General features: G+C 35.0%; 6 protein-coding genes and 1 pseudogene across 7 annotated transcripts, besides 1 other annotated feature; 4 read left to right on the top strand and 3 right to left on the bottom strand.

The window, feature by feature from the left end:
- The first annotated feature begins 42 nt into the window (after window positions 1-42).
- TVAGG3_0942220 lies at window positions 43-795 on the top strand (annotated as a pseudogene). Its single transcript has one exon. A coding segment is annotated over exon 1 (753 nt).
- Window positions 796-860: 65 nt separating this feature from the next.
- Window positions 861-15,565: part of a mobile genetic element that runs on past the window's edge.
- TVAGG3_0942240 (uncharacterized protein) lies at window positions 1,931-2,702 on the top strand (the record flags this gene model as incomplete). The annotated part of the gene is made up of 1 exon (XM_051252944.1): window positions 1,931-2,702. A coding segment is annotated over one exon (772 nt), but the record flags the coding sequence as incomplete, so codon positions are not given.
- Window positions 4,699-5,505, top strand: TVAGG3_0942250 (uncharacterized protein; the record flags this gene model as incomplete). The annotated part of the gene is made up of 1 exon (XM_051252945.1): window positions 4,699-5,505. The coding sequence occupies one exon, from the start codon at window positions 4,699-4,701 to the stop codon at window positions 5,503-5,505; it is 807 nt and encodes a 268-aa protein (XP_051078519.1).
- TVAGG3_0942260 (protein of unknown function, DUF4108 family) lies at window positions 6,807-7,226 on the top strand (the record flags this gene model as incomplete). The annotated part of the gene is made up of 1 exon (XM_051252946.1): window positions 6,807-7,226. The coding sequence occupies one exon, from the start codon at window positions 6,807-6,809 to the stop codon at window positions 7,224-7,226; it is 420 nt and encodes a 139-aa protein (XP_051078520.1).
- TVAGG3_0942270 (uncharacterized protein) lies at window positions 9,132-9,566 on the bottom strand (the record flags this gene model as incomplete). Its single annotated transcript, XM_051252947.1, has 1 exon — window positions 9,132-9,566. The coding sequence occupies one exon, from the start codon at window positions 9,564-9,566 to the stop codon at window positions 9,132-9,134; it is 435 nt and encodes a 144-aa protein (XP_051078521.1).
- On the bottom strand, window positions 10,027-10,437 carry TVAGG3_0942280 (organellar and viral DNA polymerase type B; the record flags this gene model as incomplete). The annotated part of the gene is made up of 1 exon (XM_051252948.1): window positions 10,027-10,437. One exon carries the CDS (start codon window positions 10,435-10,437, stop codon window positions 10,027-10,029), a length of 411 nt encoding a protein of 136 aa, XP_051078522.1.
- Window positions 12,921-13,523, bottom strand: TVAGG3_0942290 (uncharacterized protein; the record flags this gene model as incomplete). Its single annotated transcript, XM_051252949.1, has 1 exon — window positions 12,921-13,523. A coding segment is annotated over one exon (603 nt), but the record flags the coding sequence as incomplete, so codon positions are not given.

The following is a 15,565-nucleotide window of genomic DNA, read 5'->3' on the forward strand; positions in this document are numbered from 1 at the left end:
AACAAGGAAACCAAGAATTCTTAAAAATGCTTAAAGAAGACTATGGTTACCCAGATACTATTGACTTTAGTGACAGATATAAAGAAGCTATTAGAAAGTTCAAGGATGGAAATACTGACCCGAACCTATTTAGCTTTATGACTCAGCACCAAATCGGATATAATTTCAAACCTGGAAAATACAAGCTCGCAAAGGGATATGATTTAATAGCATATCATCCAAATGACATGAACGAATTTACACCGAGATATTTGGTGTCAGAGATAAATGATAAAGATAATTCAACTCTCTTCATGAAACGCGTAAAAAATAGAGACGGAACGAAAGAACAAAGGCTTATGAATGCGGATGACTTAAATAGGGAACTTGTTGAAAACGGTCTCGGAATATATGAAATGCCAGCAGATGAGGTACAAGAAACTCCACAGGAAGAAGTTCAGATACAACCAGACATGGAAGAAATAGTTCAGCAACAACAGCTAGAAGAGCCTGAAGGAAACGAACAAGTCCTTCCTTTGGAAACTAACTTCACAGAACTAGATGAAGATTTGGAACAGCCGAAAAATCTTGACCCTCAACAAGAGTATGCGGAGAATATGGAATATTTCCAAGAGTCTAAAAAAAATTCGGCTGACATAGTAGAAGAATATCGAAAAATGTTTGCCGACATACAAAAGACTCCAACACCAGATGAAAATATTCAGCATAGAATGGAAGTACTGAAAGAAAATGTACACAAATACAACAACCCTTTTTACTTACGAGCATTTAACGTTCAATCTTTGGATGAACTCGGTGAAAATAAAAGGTTAAATTTCAACAAAACATATAGAAATGAAACATTGTTTAAAGTTCATTCAGAACCTAACCAAGATGGAAACAAACCTACTTTTGTTTCTGCAGACTATGGAACTACAATGAGATGGGGTCATAAAGCTAATCCGGATAGGTGGTTCATAAACTTACAACCACAATTCCAAGAAGTTGTAGACGCAATGGAATTGAATGGTGAACGAGATATAGCTGGTATTTTAAGCGCGGCTTTAATGCCATTGAAAGATATGAAACATGCAGATATTTTGAACCAGTATGAAATGAACATGGCTGATGGAAATATAACACCTGACGTTCTAGAACATTTATCTCAAAGAACTACACAGAACCATAAAGATGGTATATTTGGTGAAGAGTTTAGAAAGAAAGTTAGGGATAGAGAAGGAAGAGAACCTATTGTACATGACCTTGCAAACGAAAGTTTACAAAATGTCATAAAAACTTACTTTGCAGACAATGAACGAGAAGGGATGAATATTTAAGTAAACTCAAATGGACAGTACCAAATGAAATGTTAGTATTGAAAAACATGTTCCTTGACAAAATAAAACCAACTACAGAAATAAATGACGCAAGCTTGAAACGTTGGGTAAAAGCTTTCCCGTTCACAAAAGATATAATTGGTAACATGGAAAGAAAACCAGAATGGCTACAAAAACATATATTTGGAAACGAGCTTATTCCATATGGACAGGCACTGTTTGAAGAGCTTGAACCGGAAACTCAGGAAAGAGTCATGCAAACAATACGCAAAGACTCAAATAAACTATGACAAACTCTTTCTAGGATATAGGTTACCTGAGATGGGCGACCAGAGTCCAAAGGCAAAAAGGACATGGGAAATTTACAACATACTAGGTGAACATGAGGCAAAGATGCAACAACTTCAAGCAGAGGGCAAGTTACCAAAGCGACACCAAAGAAGAAGAGTAGAACAAAGTGAAAGTAGTGAAGAAGTAACTTCATCTAGTGAAAGTAGTGGCAATGAAGGAAAAAGAAGAGTTAAAAACTCAGTCAGGAAGAAAGTAAAGCTTGGTCCACGTGGGTTCTATTATGACATATAAATCCAACTATTCTATATTTTTACTCATATGAAATGTACGCCGCTCAGAATATAACGCCAACAGTTTTGGATGCCATGAATGGAAATGTTTCCGAATGGTATAACGAATGCGACAATGCCATTAGAAGGTCAGAAATAGTTCCTGGAACTTACGAATATACAACTGCTGTTTCTTATGGAAACGTAGGTGAGTTTGGAGAAGGTTCTTCAACAACAGTAGATATTGCTTGCGACAGGTTTCATATAATTTCTATTGACAACTCATTCTTATACGTGGAACAAGACATTGAAATAAAACCTTCTGCCAAGTTGTCTGACAAGAAAGGTTGCAATGGAATTTTCTATGTCGGATACCAATATGCTCCAGAAGTTTTCATGGGATATAAGATATATTCTAACTCTGACTTAGTTCAAACAGTAACATGGGCAAACTATGAATGGTTCGCTTTGAGAAACTCAGTACAACCACAAGCTAGAGAACAAACAGACCAGTATGCAACTATTGAGAAAATAAGAAGACTTGACCCTAACGTTCCAGGAGTTTATGTTGACCTTTCTGGACAAACTGCAGCAGCAGTAACCAAAGTAAAATTGAAACTTAGAGTTCCTTTGTCATCTTTCCTCATCTTCAGGTTTTTAAGATACTTGCCAAACTGGGCAGGAAAAATTTCTATCGAACTTACTCCAAGCAAAAATAACTTAGTCATTGCACCAACACAAGACCCATTCACTCTTACAGACGTAAAGGGAGCAAATCAAACGTCATTCGCCGAATTTTGCAAAGACAAAGTTGACTTAGACTTTGGTTTCTCAAACCTCAACACTGATGTAAACTACTATTTCAATGCTGCTGGAACTGCTTGGGACCCAGTTAAGTTCACATGCGAAAAGTTTGAATGCAAGAGAATAGAAAGCAGACTTGCAGTCTATATGTTGGACCCAGATATTTCAAATGCTTTAGCTGCCAAATATATTGCAGTTCCACTTATGTTCCCTATACACCAAATATCTGTCAAAGACTTTGCAGGTGAAGTTGGAAACCAAAGTGCTGACCCAGGTGCAAGAACAGATATTGCTTTAACAACTGCAATGAAACATGCAGATACTATGTTTGTACTGTTCAGACGAACTATAAATGACTATTCTTGCTTCTACAACCCTGGTATTAAAATACCATATAAACATAGATGGCAAATACTATCCAAGAGAAGAATATTCTACAGTTGAGGATATGAGGTCATACAACTTGACATTAGATGCTATGAACTTTAACAACAACTTCACAACAACCATTAACCCTGAAATGCAAAGTTCTATTATGCCATATGTGAAAGTATGGACTCATACAGGAGGTCAAAAAACTCAATATACAAATGGAGACCGTTCAAACTTTTGGCTTGGCATTCCATTTGCTGACTCAGAAGACTTTATGGGTGGTATTTCAACTGTTGTACAGTTCAAATACAATATACTGGTGACAGAGACGGTCCAGATGAATTGAAAGCAAAGAAGTTTACAAAACCAATAGCACTTTTCACGGAAGATGCTCTTTTGAAGATTCGTTCGATGAAACCTGCTGGGGCTCCTCAGATTGGCATAACGACAGCTTCCATCGAGCAGATTTTGGCAGCAGGTCAGTAAGTTGTTCTTGAACTGACTTCTCTCCGTCAAATATTGACAGTACGCCAGTTTTGATATAATATTGTATTAAAAACTTTCCTTTAGAAATATCGGTCAGTTTTGTTGTTATATTTTTGTCAACGTCAAGAACTTTCACCATCTCGGTTATACCAACTTTCTTTGCTTTATGGAAATATTTTGGTTCAGCAAAGACTGCTATTCTATAACATTTTCCATTGTTTGTGTAAAGAACTATTCTGTCAATGTATTTGTATTGTTTGTGAGTATAAACTTTGTTCTGCTTCAATTCAATAAGATATCCGAATACGTCCATCTTTTTATTCTAAGTAAAATGTCATTTCCGAAAAATAGAAGCGTAAGTGTTTCAAAAGGTTTAATGGCGATGGCAGATGTGAAGTTAAATTCACCAACTCAAACAAACAGTCAAAGTGTTGTTGTCAATGTCAAAGACAGAGATGTTGAAGTGGGGAAACCATACGAAGACGAAGATGGTATAACAATAGTTCCTGTAAAAGAACAACCAACATATCCTGAAGTTAGCAGAGACTTAAGTTCTGTTGCAGATATTCGAAACGACTACCAACAACTTAAAGACAAACTTAAAACTCAGGAGAAGATTTGTCAAGCTTTAGGTCTAATGTTAAACTTGGTCGAACACAACCCTGTAAAAGTGAACTCATATGTCATCGCACCTCATGAAGTTTTGAAAGAACTATTGAAACTTTTGACAGAGGCAGACGATATAAACATCAAAGAAATAGAACCCGACATTGCTTGCTGTGGTGTTTCATATAATGTCATTGACAAGATATACGTTATGAAAGGAGGTGAAACGTTGAACTTAAAATATAGTTTCCCAGACGTCATAAAAATATTTGACGACCACAACATTTCATTAAAATTTACTTGCTAAGTAAAAATGTCAAAACTTCTTGAAAGATGTTTGAAGAAAAATAATATAGACTTTATTTCATGTAAAGGACTTTACACACTTTTGAACGATATGAAAGACCCTGTTTTGTTTGTTCGTGTAGACAAAGGAAAGTTCTATGTCTTTACAAAATATTTGAACTTCTTAGACAGAGAACTTCAAGAAACGCCATGTGAAAGTTTAGATGAAGTTCTTCTCCACTTTCAGAAAAACTTTTAAATATATGTAAATGGCAGAAGACATAGTGGTTTATACTATTACGACTAAAAACCCTGAGTCATATAATTCTATAACAACAAACTTACAAAGTCCTCAAGGACGATATTGTAAACTGACCTTAAACACGATGACGACTAAAGCCTGTTTTGCTCTTTTGACACCAGAAGATTTTATTGTTGTGAATGGTAAAAAATACTCCTTTGAAGATACTTACTCAGATATACCACCAACAGGTTTTGTTGACTTATTTAATACTTTAAGGACGGATGTAACATGTGCTGCAACTAGAGCAGGTTTCATTATGTTTGGATGTCCGACTGAGTTTAGTATAAACGATATGAGCTATAATACAAAACTTATATCTGGTTTTTACTACCAACAGTTTCCTATAACAGGAAAAGGTGTCATACAAGGTCTATCTGTTCCATTGACTTTAAGTACACCTATTTTATATATTGTTTCAAACTTAGGTTCAAAGTGCTATTCGAATGTCGACAGAAACTACTATGACCAAAAGATACTCATGCGTATAAACAACACCTTCTCTGCTGGTTTGCCTATTGTTCATTCGAATGCAGAGTTTTCAGCTTTAGTAAACTCAAACACTTTAGCAAACATAAACTTAACCTTAGTTGACGCAAACTTTGTTCCTGTAAAACTTTTATGTCCTATGTATTTGTCAATGACGGCAGAAAGTTTCGAATTGGAAGATGCAACTGGTGAAAGTATTGTACTACAAGAACAACTTCAACAACAAATAGCTCAAGAACAACAAATGCAACAAATGGAACAAATGCAACAAATAGCTCAAGAATAAAAAAATATTTTTTTTTATTTTTATAAAAATGTACAGAATAGACGTTTCAGATTTTTATGACTTCCAAGCGTTCAGAAATATGTGTCCATTTCGAGACTATAACAAAGCAGTCGAGAATTTGAAACGTTTAGTCATTTATGTCGACTCTGCCCCAGAATGTTATGTCATGAAAGAATGGGATGTTGTCTTTAACAAACCTAAAGCGACAATAGTTTCAGAACAAGAATGTAAACAGAAACTTAAGAAAATAAAAGTTGTACAAGTTGGCATGAAGATGTTAGATGCTTGGGATATCTTATTGTCAAAGTTAGAAGATTTTTCAGTTCGTGGTATAAAGTTCTATACACCATCTCCAAACTTCTATTCTATCTTCACTGGATATAAATATGAACAAGTAGAATGGAAAGAAAATGTTATAGAAGCTTGGTTAGACCATGTCAAAGAAATTATATGCAATGGAAACGAAAGAGTCTATGAGTATATCTTATGTTGGTTTGCAAACATCTTACAACATCCAAGTGCTAAAAATGAAACTGCTCTCATCATAATTGGAAAACAAGGAACAGGTAAGAACACTTTCTTTACAGATATCTTATGCAAACTGTTAGAGGGCTATTCGAACCCGAATATGACAAACTTAGAAAACATCTGCGGTAAATTTAACTCTTCAATAGAGAATATGAAACTTATAGTATGTAACGAACTTCAAAGTATAGATACAACAAAAGTTTTGAACTCAGATGCTTTGAAGAGTCTTATAACAGACAAAGTTGGAGTTGTTGAGAAAAAATATAAAGACCAAAGAGTTTGTGAAAATGTTGCAAACTTCGTCATGGTTTCAAACAACGCCGTTCCGATGAAGTTAGAAAGTTCTGACAGAAGATATGTAGTTGTCAGAACGTCAGAAGCTCATATGCAAGATACAGAATATTTTGACGACTTAGCAGAAACTTTGACATCTGACTTTTACAACCACTTGTTCTCATATTTCATGACATTAGATATTTCTAAGTTCAATCCAAGACAAATTCCACATACCGAAGAGAGACAAACATTGTTAGAAGCAAACAAGAGTGTATATGAACTGTTCATAGATGAAACTGACTTTGAGTGTTTAGATGAAAGGTCATTGTACGATTCGTATAAACAGTATTGTCAAGAGTATGGTTATATGACAGCGTCTAAACGAACATTCTTGGCAAATGTCAAAAGTCTTTTAGACGTACAGAATGGTGTATATACAAAGAAAAATTTTTCTGAGTAAATTTTAAAAAAAATATTTTTTTTATCCGATAGAAAAGATGACGAAATTCATCTCAGTAAACAAGTACATGTCAGGACTTAAAGAAGAACTAGACCCATTCACATATTTGAATGTTTACTTCTACCATTTTGAAAAGTCTACATTTGACAAAGTTTGGAACATCGAACCAGTTAAGTTTGCTATTGTGACTAAAAATGGTGCGAAATTTGAAGACTTAGACATAGAAGGTTTGTTAACAGTCAAAGAAAGTTTTGACAGAAGGTTCTCAAACCTTAAAGAAGGCAAAGCATACAAACTTGTTATACCTTATGAACCAAAGAAAGCAGACGACTATGAATATTATGAGTCTAAGATAGTTGAAGTTCAAGGTAAATTGGGTAAAAAGATTTTAGAGTCTAAGCCAGTGTTTGCTCCTAAAGAGGAAGAGAACATTGACATTGACCCAGAAATGTTCTAAAAATAAAATTTTATTTTTACATGTCAAATTTCTTCTTCTCTGGAACTGGTTCTTTCTTCTCTTCTTCTACTTTCTTTTCTTTCTTTTCTCTCTTCTTCTTCTCTGGTGGAGTTATGTCAAACTTCTCAGAACCATATTTTTGTAAAAGTGCTTTGTCATTTAATAGCTCTTCTATTCTGTTTTCTATTTCATTTTCAAGAACAGCGCATGTGTCTTCTTTGCATTCTAAGAAGTTTTGTTGGACTTCATCTCTCCAAGAGGCGTCATCTCTGTCAACAAGTCTGTCATTGACAAATTTTAAGACTTCTCTGCTTAAGGTTTTATGGTTCTTGTCATATTCCCAGAAACAGAACTTTAGAACAAATTCACCTTTCTTGTTTACACTATGTAAGATTTTATGGTCGACAGATGTTTTGCTGTCGAAAAGCTTGTCTCGAATATAGATAGCGAAATCGCTAGACATTTCCTAAAAGATAAAAATTTTAATTTTTCTAAAAATATGTTAGAAAAAAAGTTTGCTGACATTGACAAGAAATTTGAGAATGTTTTAAACAAGAACAAGAGGAAGTTGGAAAATGCTCAGATAAAACCCATACATGACAAGTTCCTATTTGCTCAGAATGGTATAACAGGTCTAATTGCACCGCCTGGGTCGGGTAAGACTTTCACTTATCTTAAAATGGCTGCACAACAACAAGAACTAGATGAGAAGAACCCATTCTATGAGTTAGTAGTCATTTGTAGTACTTCTAGTCAATTTGACCAAACCGTAAATTCGTTCAAAGATATTATAAAAAAGTCTAAGTTAGTATGTATAAAAGACTCTGAGTTGTTAGATTGGATAAAGAAGTACCAAAGAAGAGTTTTGAAGTACAATGCTATAAATGAGTATGTCAATTCTAAGTTTAAAGACCCAAATGAGGAAATGCAGAGAATATTAGAGAAGAAACACTTCAGAAACAAACAGAAAGAGATAGAATACATTTCGAAGAAATTGCAATCTTACGATTGGAAGACTTACCCTCACAGATGTCTTCTTATCTTAGATGACTTTGCTTCTCATCCTTTGTTAAAGAACAGAGAACAAGACATGTGTCGAATTCTCAAGAAGCTCAGACACTTTAACATTTCAGTTGTCATTTGTGTACAGACAGCCAAGAGTTTAAGTAAGGATGTAAAGAGAATACTTACTGATATCATACTTTTCCCCGGATTGTCCGAAGACGATTTCATGGAACTTATGAAAGAGTCCATGGCAGGTAAGTTTGACAGACATGAACTATGGGAGAAGTACAAAGTCATACAAGACCCTCATACTTCTTTCAGAATTCATATCTACGCAAACAAAGTTCAAATTGTAAAAAGTCAAGCGTAAAAATGTAAGTGTTTGAGTCTTAGTCTGTTGTGGTGCTGGGGCTGTCGGTTCTTCTGGCTTTGGAATGGACTCGGTTGGTGGTACGTCGGACATTCGTTTGTGTCCTGTCGGATGGAAGGACTTTTCCTGTCGGAAGGAAGGACTTTTCCTGTCGGAAAGAAAAACTTTTCCTGTCGGAAAGAAAAATTTTTCCTGTCGGAAAGAAAAATTTTTCCTGAAGGTCGGCCAAAAAGTTCTCAATTTTCGAAAATTTGAATGGTTTACGGACGGACAACAGGAAAAATTTTTCCTGTCGGAAGGAAAATTTTTTCCTGTTGGAAGGAAAATTTTTTCCTGTTGGAAGGAAAATTTTTTCCTGTTGGAAGGAAAAACTTTTCCTGTTGGAAGGAAATTTTTTTCCTGTTGGAAGGAAAAACTTTTCCTGTTGGAAGGAAGGACTCGGAATGCCAGAAGGACTCGGACAAGACAATTTACCTTATAGAGCTACCTGAGCCATCTTTGGTGTCAAGCTTGAAAAATAAATGGTTCATTTACTCTTCCTCTTTGAAGTTGTCAAAATACTCTGTTATTTTTTCTTTCAGTAGCGGCAAATCTTCTTTGAATGTAAGTATTGTACAACCTTTCATATCATAGTGTGTTTGAGGTAACGTATCTTGAACTATCTGTTTAACATCTTCATTTGGTGTCATTGAAATCGGTAAGTTTTCGCGATAGAACCAATTTCTGTCAGATTTGTAAATCTTAGCTAAGTCGTAAAAGCTTTTGTTGTTTCTTCTGACTAAATGCAACATAACCATATCTCTGTCTTCTTCATTTTCCATCTCTTCAGTGTAAATCATATACTTATAGTTCTTTTCCTTTCCTTTTGGTACCGAACGTGGTATTCTTTTCTGTATGTTTTTGTCTTTTGCTTCAAGCTTGTTCTCTAGCTCTTCACGTTCTTGTCTATGAATTTCATCTAACATCATGAAAATATAACAAGCATAGCGAGGTGAAGCCCACATTGCAACAGCATTTACAAGAAGTCTATGTACATACCAACCTCTCAAACCATTTGGCAAATTTTGACGATTTTCGTACGGAATCTCGACCCGCGGTTTTCTACCGGTCGCAAACATATGAGGAAATTCTTCTAAAAGTTCTTTTGTCTGTTGGTTTTCAAACCAATGACGTGCTTGCTTTGTAGAACGAAGAGCATTCAAAATACTTTGCATTTGGTACATGTCATCTTTGACCGAACGAATGAGACGGAGTTGTTTGTTAAACTGAACCCACTCGTATTCTTCACTTATGGCTTCATGAACGATAGCAGTTGTTGTGTTCTCTGTTGTTGTCATATCTGTCTTTACATACAAAATAAAAAATAAAATAAAAATAAAATTAGCGTTATTTTCTGGCTTTCACAAAAGACCAAAAATAAACGCTTTACATGTATTTTTCAGCAACTTCGTCAAATACTTTTATAGCTTTGTCGATCTCATCTACTTCAAACGTTTCTTTACCTCTCGTGGGAGCACCATACATTTTCTCAAACTTTTCAAGTAGTTCTGTTTCAGCAGCTCTCATATCGTTAACAAACGCAACCTTAACTCTATTGACTATACTGTCATATCTTTGAGTTATATTAAATGTTCTTCCTATCTTATATCTCTTTGTATTGAAGTCCTTCGGTTTCTGAACGATGTAAAGTAAGCCCTCACTGCAACGTTCCGTATCGAATGAACCATATGTTATGAAATTATATCCAACAACTGGGTCAATCCAGAACAAAACTACTGGTATAAGACTTTTGTCTATAAGATATGCTCTTGTTCCATAGAATCTTACTGATATCATAAGCTCAGGATTTCTTGTCAAAATTTTCTGAGTTGAAGCAATTCCAACCCAATGCCATGTTTTCTTTCCAAATGGTGATATAATGTCTGACAAAGAATATTTGTTGTATTTCTTTGAGTATCTTACGTTTAAATCACCAATTCTAACCACTTTGGTCTCATTGTCTATCTTTTTAACTGTTTCAAACTCAGTGTTTGTCATTTCCTGTTCTTACATACAAAATAAAAAAAAATATTTTAAAAAAACTAGCGTTAATTTTATTTTTTCTATCTTGTATAAAAGATATGATTTCATAGAGTTTTTTTACGATTTTCATGAGTTTTAGGCAACCCCTGTAAAAGTCGGGGTAGCATTTTTTCACGATTTTCATGAGTTTTTTTTACGATTTTCGTACGGAATCTCTACCCTCGATTTTCCTTGGGTAGCAAACATATGAGGAAATTCATGAAATTTGGTCATTTTTTTACGATTTCATAGAGTTTTTTTTACGAAGTGTCAAAGTTCTCTTCGTCAAAAAAATACAGTTATATCATGAAATTTGGTCATTTTTTTCACGATTTCATAGAGTTTTTTTACGAAGTGTCAAAGTTCTCTTCGTCAAAAAAATACAGTTATATCATGAAATTTGGTCATTTTTTTCAGCAAAAATATATTTTAGATCTAACCAGGTCCCTCGGTCCCTCGGTCCCTCGGTCAAATGAACTTCTCTGAAAAAGTGTGACAACATGACATTTTGACAACAACACAGGAAATAGACTTCATCGTCAATGAGCGTAAATCAGACAAAAATATATTTTAGGTGCTACCTCTTTTTCACAAGCGTTTTACATGGTATATGTTGTGATGGTTCATGACTTTAAACAGTTTTGTAGCTTCTATTTCTTCACGAAGGATATCAAAAGTTTTAACTATGCCGAAAGTTTCTTTGTACTTCTTCTTGACATCAGATAGAAGGAAATCGTCAGCAGTTGGATAGTTTTTGTTCAGAAATGTCAACATGTCCATTTTATCTTCTGCTGGTTTCTCTACTTCTTTCTTTAAGTCAGCATAGTCGTTTCTCATACGTTCTATCTCTTTGACGGAGTAGTTATATTTCCTCATTGCTGCTTTACATTTTGAACATTGTGGGTTCATTTTAGCATTGTACATTGAAACCTTACCTGCAAGTACAACCAAGGCGTAAATGGTTTTCTTTAACTCAAAGGCTGCTGGTTTTATCTGTCCGTTCCATACTTTACCTCTTCTATCTTTATCTCTTATCTGCCATACACATTTTGCAACTAACGAAACAAAGTTGTCGTAGGTCTTAAACTCTTCAGATTTGTATATGTCAATGAAATATACCATATCGCAGTCTTTGTGGTTGCAATGAAATCCAAGAAACTCATAGTTTACCTTTCGTATGAACTTCTTTATTTCTACTGAGTCAGTTGGTTTCACTTCTATTTCATCGAATTCTGGAATAGTAAGCTTTTGTTGTTGTATTTCAGGAAGTTTAGGTAGATGGTCAATAATATCCTGCATTTCATAAAGATACTGTTCATTTGTTTCATCTTTCGTACTACAGTCTAAATCTCCTTGGAGAAGTTCTTGCTTTATCTTCTGGATTTCTGTTTCGAAAGTATATGAAGAAGGAATGAAGCTTTTCATCTCTACTAACATAGATGTTGGGTTCATGACTAAAGAGTTTGGTGAAGTTGTTGCTGACATGTTCTTACAATAAAAATAAAAAATATTTTTTTAAAAAAAACTAAAATATATTTTTGCCGAATTCAAGAGTTTTGTGTGTTTTCTACGGTGGAGCCACTTTTGGCTCGACCTCAAAACAAGCATTTCGTGAAGAATATACCACCCCGCTGTTTTCCGACGGTTGCTTTTTATACAAAACATGTACGAAGAAGAAGTCATGACAAAACATATACGATGAAGAAGTTTATTTCCTGGACTGTTGTCAAAATGTCATGTTGTCACCATTTTCAAAAAGATGTTAGTTGACCGAGGGACCGAGGGACCGAGGGACCTGGTGACCCCTTCAGTTCTTCAAAACATTGACGAAGAAGTCTCAACAAAACATTTACGATGAAGAAGTCATGACAAAACATATACGATGAAGTTTATTTCCTGTGTTGTTGTCAAAATGTCATGTTGTCACACTTTTTCAGAGAAGTTAAAATGACCGAGGGACCGAGGGACCTGGTGACCTGGTGAGATCTAAAATATATTTTTCAATACTTTTTCAGCACTTTTCCGTAGTTGTATATGAAAGACAATTCGAGATAAAAGTCATAGTACAATGGTATTATATGCTGCACACCGTTTGTTGTGAACCAAAATTGAAAGTCAGAGAAACTGTTACTAGGTGGTTCGTAGAATTTAGAAGCAAAGTCATAAAGGTCCTTACCGATACACAGAAAACTGTTGTTGCTTGAACTGAAACTTGCATGACACATGACATTTTGAGGGTCAAACACGTTTCTATAAACTGTCAAATCTGCTGGTGGGAGTATAAATTTAAATGGACCATCTGGTGGTAATGGTTCGTTCTGGTTTAGTAACCGAAGAAATTGTGCCCAAGAACGTTTGTCCACCCCCCAATATAAAAACTCTGTATCTCTTGGAGGGTTAATTTCAATCTTTTGAAATGAAACTGTGGAGTTCATCTTGTCGTATTCTAGCTTCAGATAGTATGTTCCATTTAGTAAAGAGTCGTATTTTTCTTGAAATTCCCAGTAGTATTTGTTTATTTGAGTTTGAAAGTCATTTAGAGTTTTTTCAAGACTTTCGTCTGAACGAATTGTAAAGATTTTCATTTCGTCAAATTTTTCTATTAGACCATCAGAACCTTTATACTGACCATGAAAATATACTGCGAACATGAATGCATTAGTTCTATTTGAAAACAAAACTCTTCTAAATCCTATTGCCTTTGCATCTGAAGGACTTTGAAGCCAACGAATTGGATAGTCAAACCTGTATGCTCGGGATGAAATTTCTTCATCTGAAATATTCCTACCAGCGTTTGTAAAGATATAGTCTAACGGTTTTGTATCTGCTACTTTTGTTCTTTGTTTTTCAACCTGAAGCATTTTATATATGTAAAAATATACTGTTTTAAAAACGTTTTAAAATGGTATGCCATATAGCTTCTTGAATTTGTTAAGAAGTATTTTAACGTGTTTTCCATCTGTATCTCTAGTGTTTACATAAGCATAGCCTGCCTTAGTAAAACATACTTGTAATTTCCTATAGTTTACGCCGTATAAAAGTAGAAAGAGTCTTGTTCTTCGCTATAGTAGTAAAACTCAAACGTATGCTTACCATAGTCTGTAATTTCAATTGTTTCATCTTCTAGTTCGTCGACAAATTCGAATACAATATCTCTAAAATTGCCTATGTTCTTATTGTTTTCAGAACGAGTGACCCAACGCAAGTTTTCAAGTCTATTGTCGTTTCTTATATGGTTTATATGGTCTACAAAAGGTAAATTGTTAGGATTCGGTATAAAATGAGTTGCAATGACAACATGTTTAAGATAGTGTTTTCCACTCATCTTCATAGTAGCATATCCGTCATTTCGCTCCCATTCGCTTAAAACTCTTTTTGTCTTTTTGTTTCTGACTTCAAATGACTCACAACAGTGAATTTCATATTTCTCATCTAACAAACAAGTTTCCCAACGGTCTTCTTCAACAAACTCAGCGTACATTTCAAATAAAATAAAAAAATGTTTTTTTAAAAAAATGTTTTATTTCATGCAATGTTTAACTTCATGCAATTTTTTATTTCATGCAATGTTTTATTTCTGTGCCGTCTTCAAGTATGGCCCAGTACTTCCTTTTCGATATTACATGAACTTCGGAAAATACCTTGTCTAGCTTAAAACAGCCCATCTTTTCACCGACTAAACCCATTTCAATGAGTTTGTTATAGCCTTCCTCGTTCGTCATGAGTGCATCGATGTTCTCATAGTATACCTTCACTTTGGATTTAACCTCGGAGAAGAATTTGTTGTAGTTGTCAAGGACTGCCTTTGCGAACTGAGGGTAGGACCAATGTTCGACAATAGGTTTTACTGTGGTTACTAAGCCACCTTGACCTTCGGTGAACTCGTATTTCAAAACAAAAGGGGAGAACCTTTCAACAAAGTTGTCGACCTTCTCATAGTGTTTACTCTTCATCTTTTGAGGTTTTTTAATGGAATATCCCCATGTCGAATTCATAAGCAATTTGATTGTCATTGCAAGTTTGGGTTTGAAGCTTTCCTAATATCATACATTTGTTGTATGACTTTTCCAACTGTATAGTTCCTTCCCGGGAACTCACCATCTTCGTTTGGAATTCCAGTCGGGATATATTGGACGAACCTCATGTACGCAGCGTTAAGGTCGACATAGTATATTTTTTCATATGAGTCGAACTTGTCGCATCCAATCGGTCCAGTTCGTGGAAATTCAAGTGAGTCTCTTATCTTCTGAGAAACCTCGCCTGTTATCTCATAAACATCGTCAAAGCAACCTGTTTCATATAAAACCTTCTGACCTAACTCTGATGCTCTCCAATACAATTTGACGTCGACTGGATGTCTCAATGGAAGTTTGTTTATAGCATCTTGAAGTTCTTGCAACCTCATTGGAAGTTCTTCTGGTTCAGGTTGGTATCCGAACAATCCAACTCCTTTTGGAGCTGTGTACTTCTTTTGTGCTATAACTTTGTCTGGAACAACTTTTGGTCTTACCAACAATGAAAAGTTTGTTTCGTCTTTTGGTACAAAAGTTTCTGTCAGCTTGTCATCTGGAATTGGTTCCAACAAGCCTTTCTCGAAAAGAATGTTAACAGCTCTGACAATGTTGCACTTACCTTTTCCGAACAATGGGTTTGTAAGACTTTCGTTCAACATGAAGTGGTTGTGGACAAGTACAATCTTCAACCATGGCAATTTGAAGTCAACTACATAGTCATCGTGTGAAGAACCTTTCTCAGTCGGAATGTTGACTCGGATATTGACATTTGCCAACGGTGCAATTTTTGTCAATTGACTTCTGAGAATGTACCTTGTCTTAACACATGACTCAAGATACTTCATCTTCTCATCTGTAACAAGACCAGAGTTCCTGAGACATGTAAGAAT

This window comes from Trichomonas vaginalis, chromosome I (genome assembly GCF_026262505.1).
Source record: "Trichomonas vaginalis G3 chromosome I, whole genome shotgun sequence".
Taxonomy (NCBI): Eukaryota; Parabasalia; order Trichomonadida; family Trichomonadidae; genus Trichomonas; species Trichomonas vaginalis.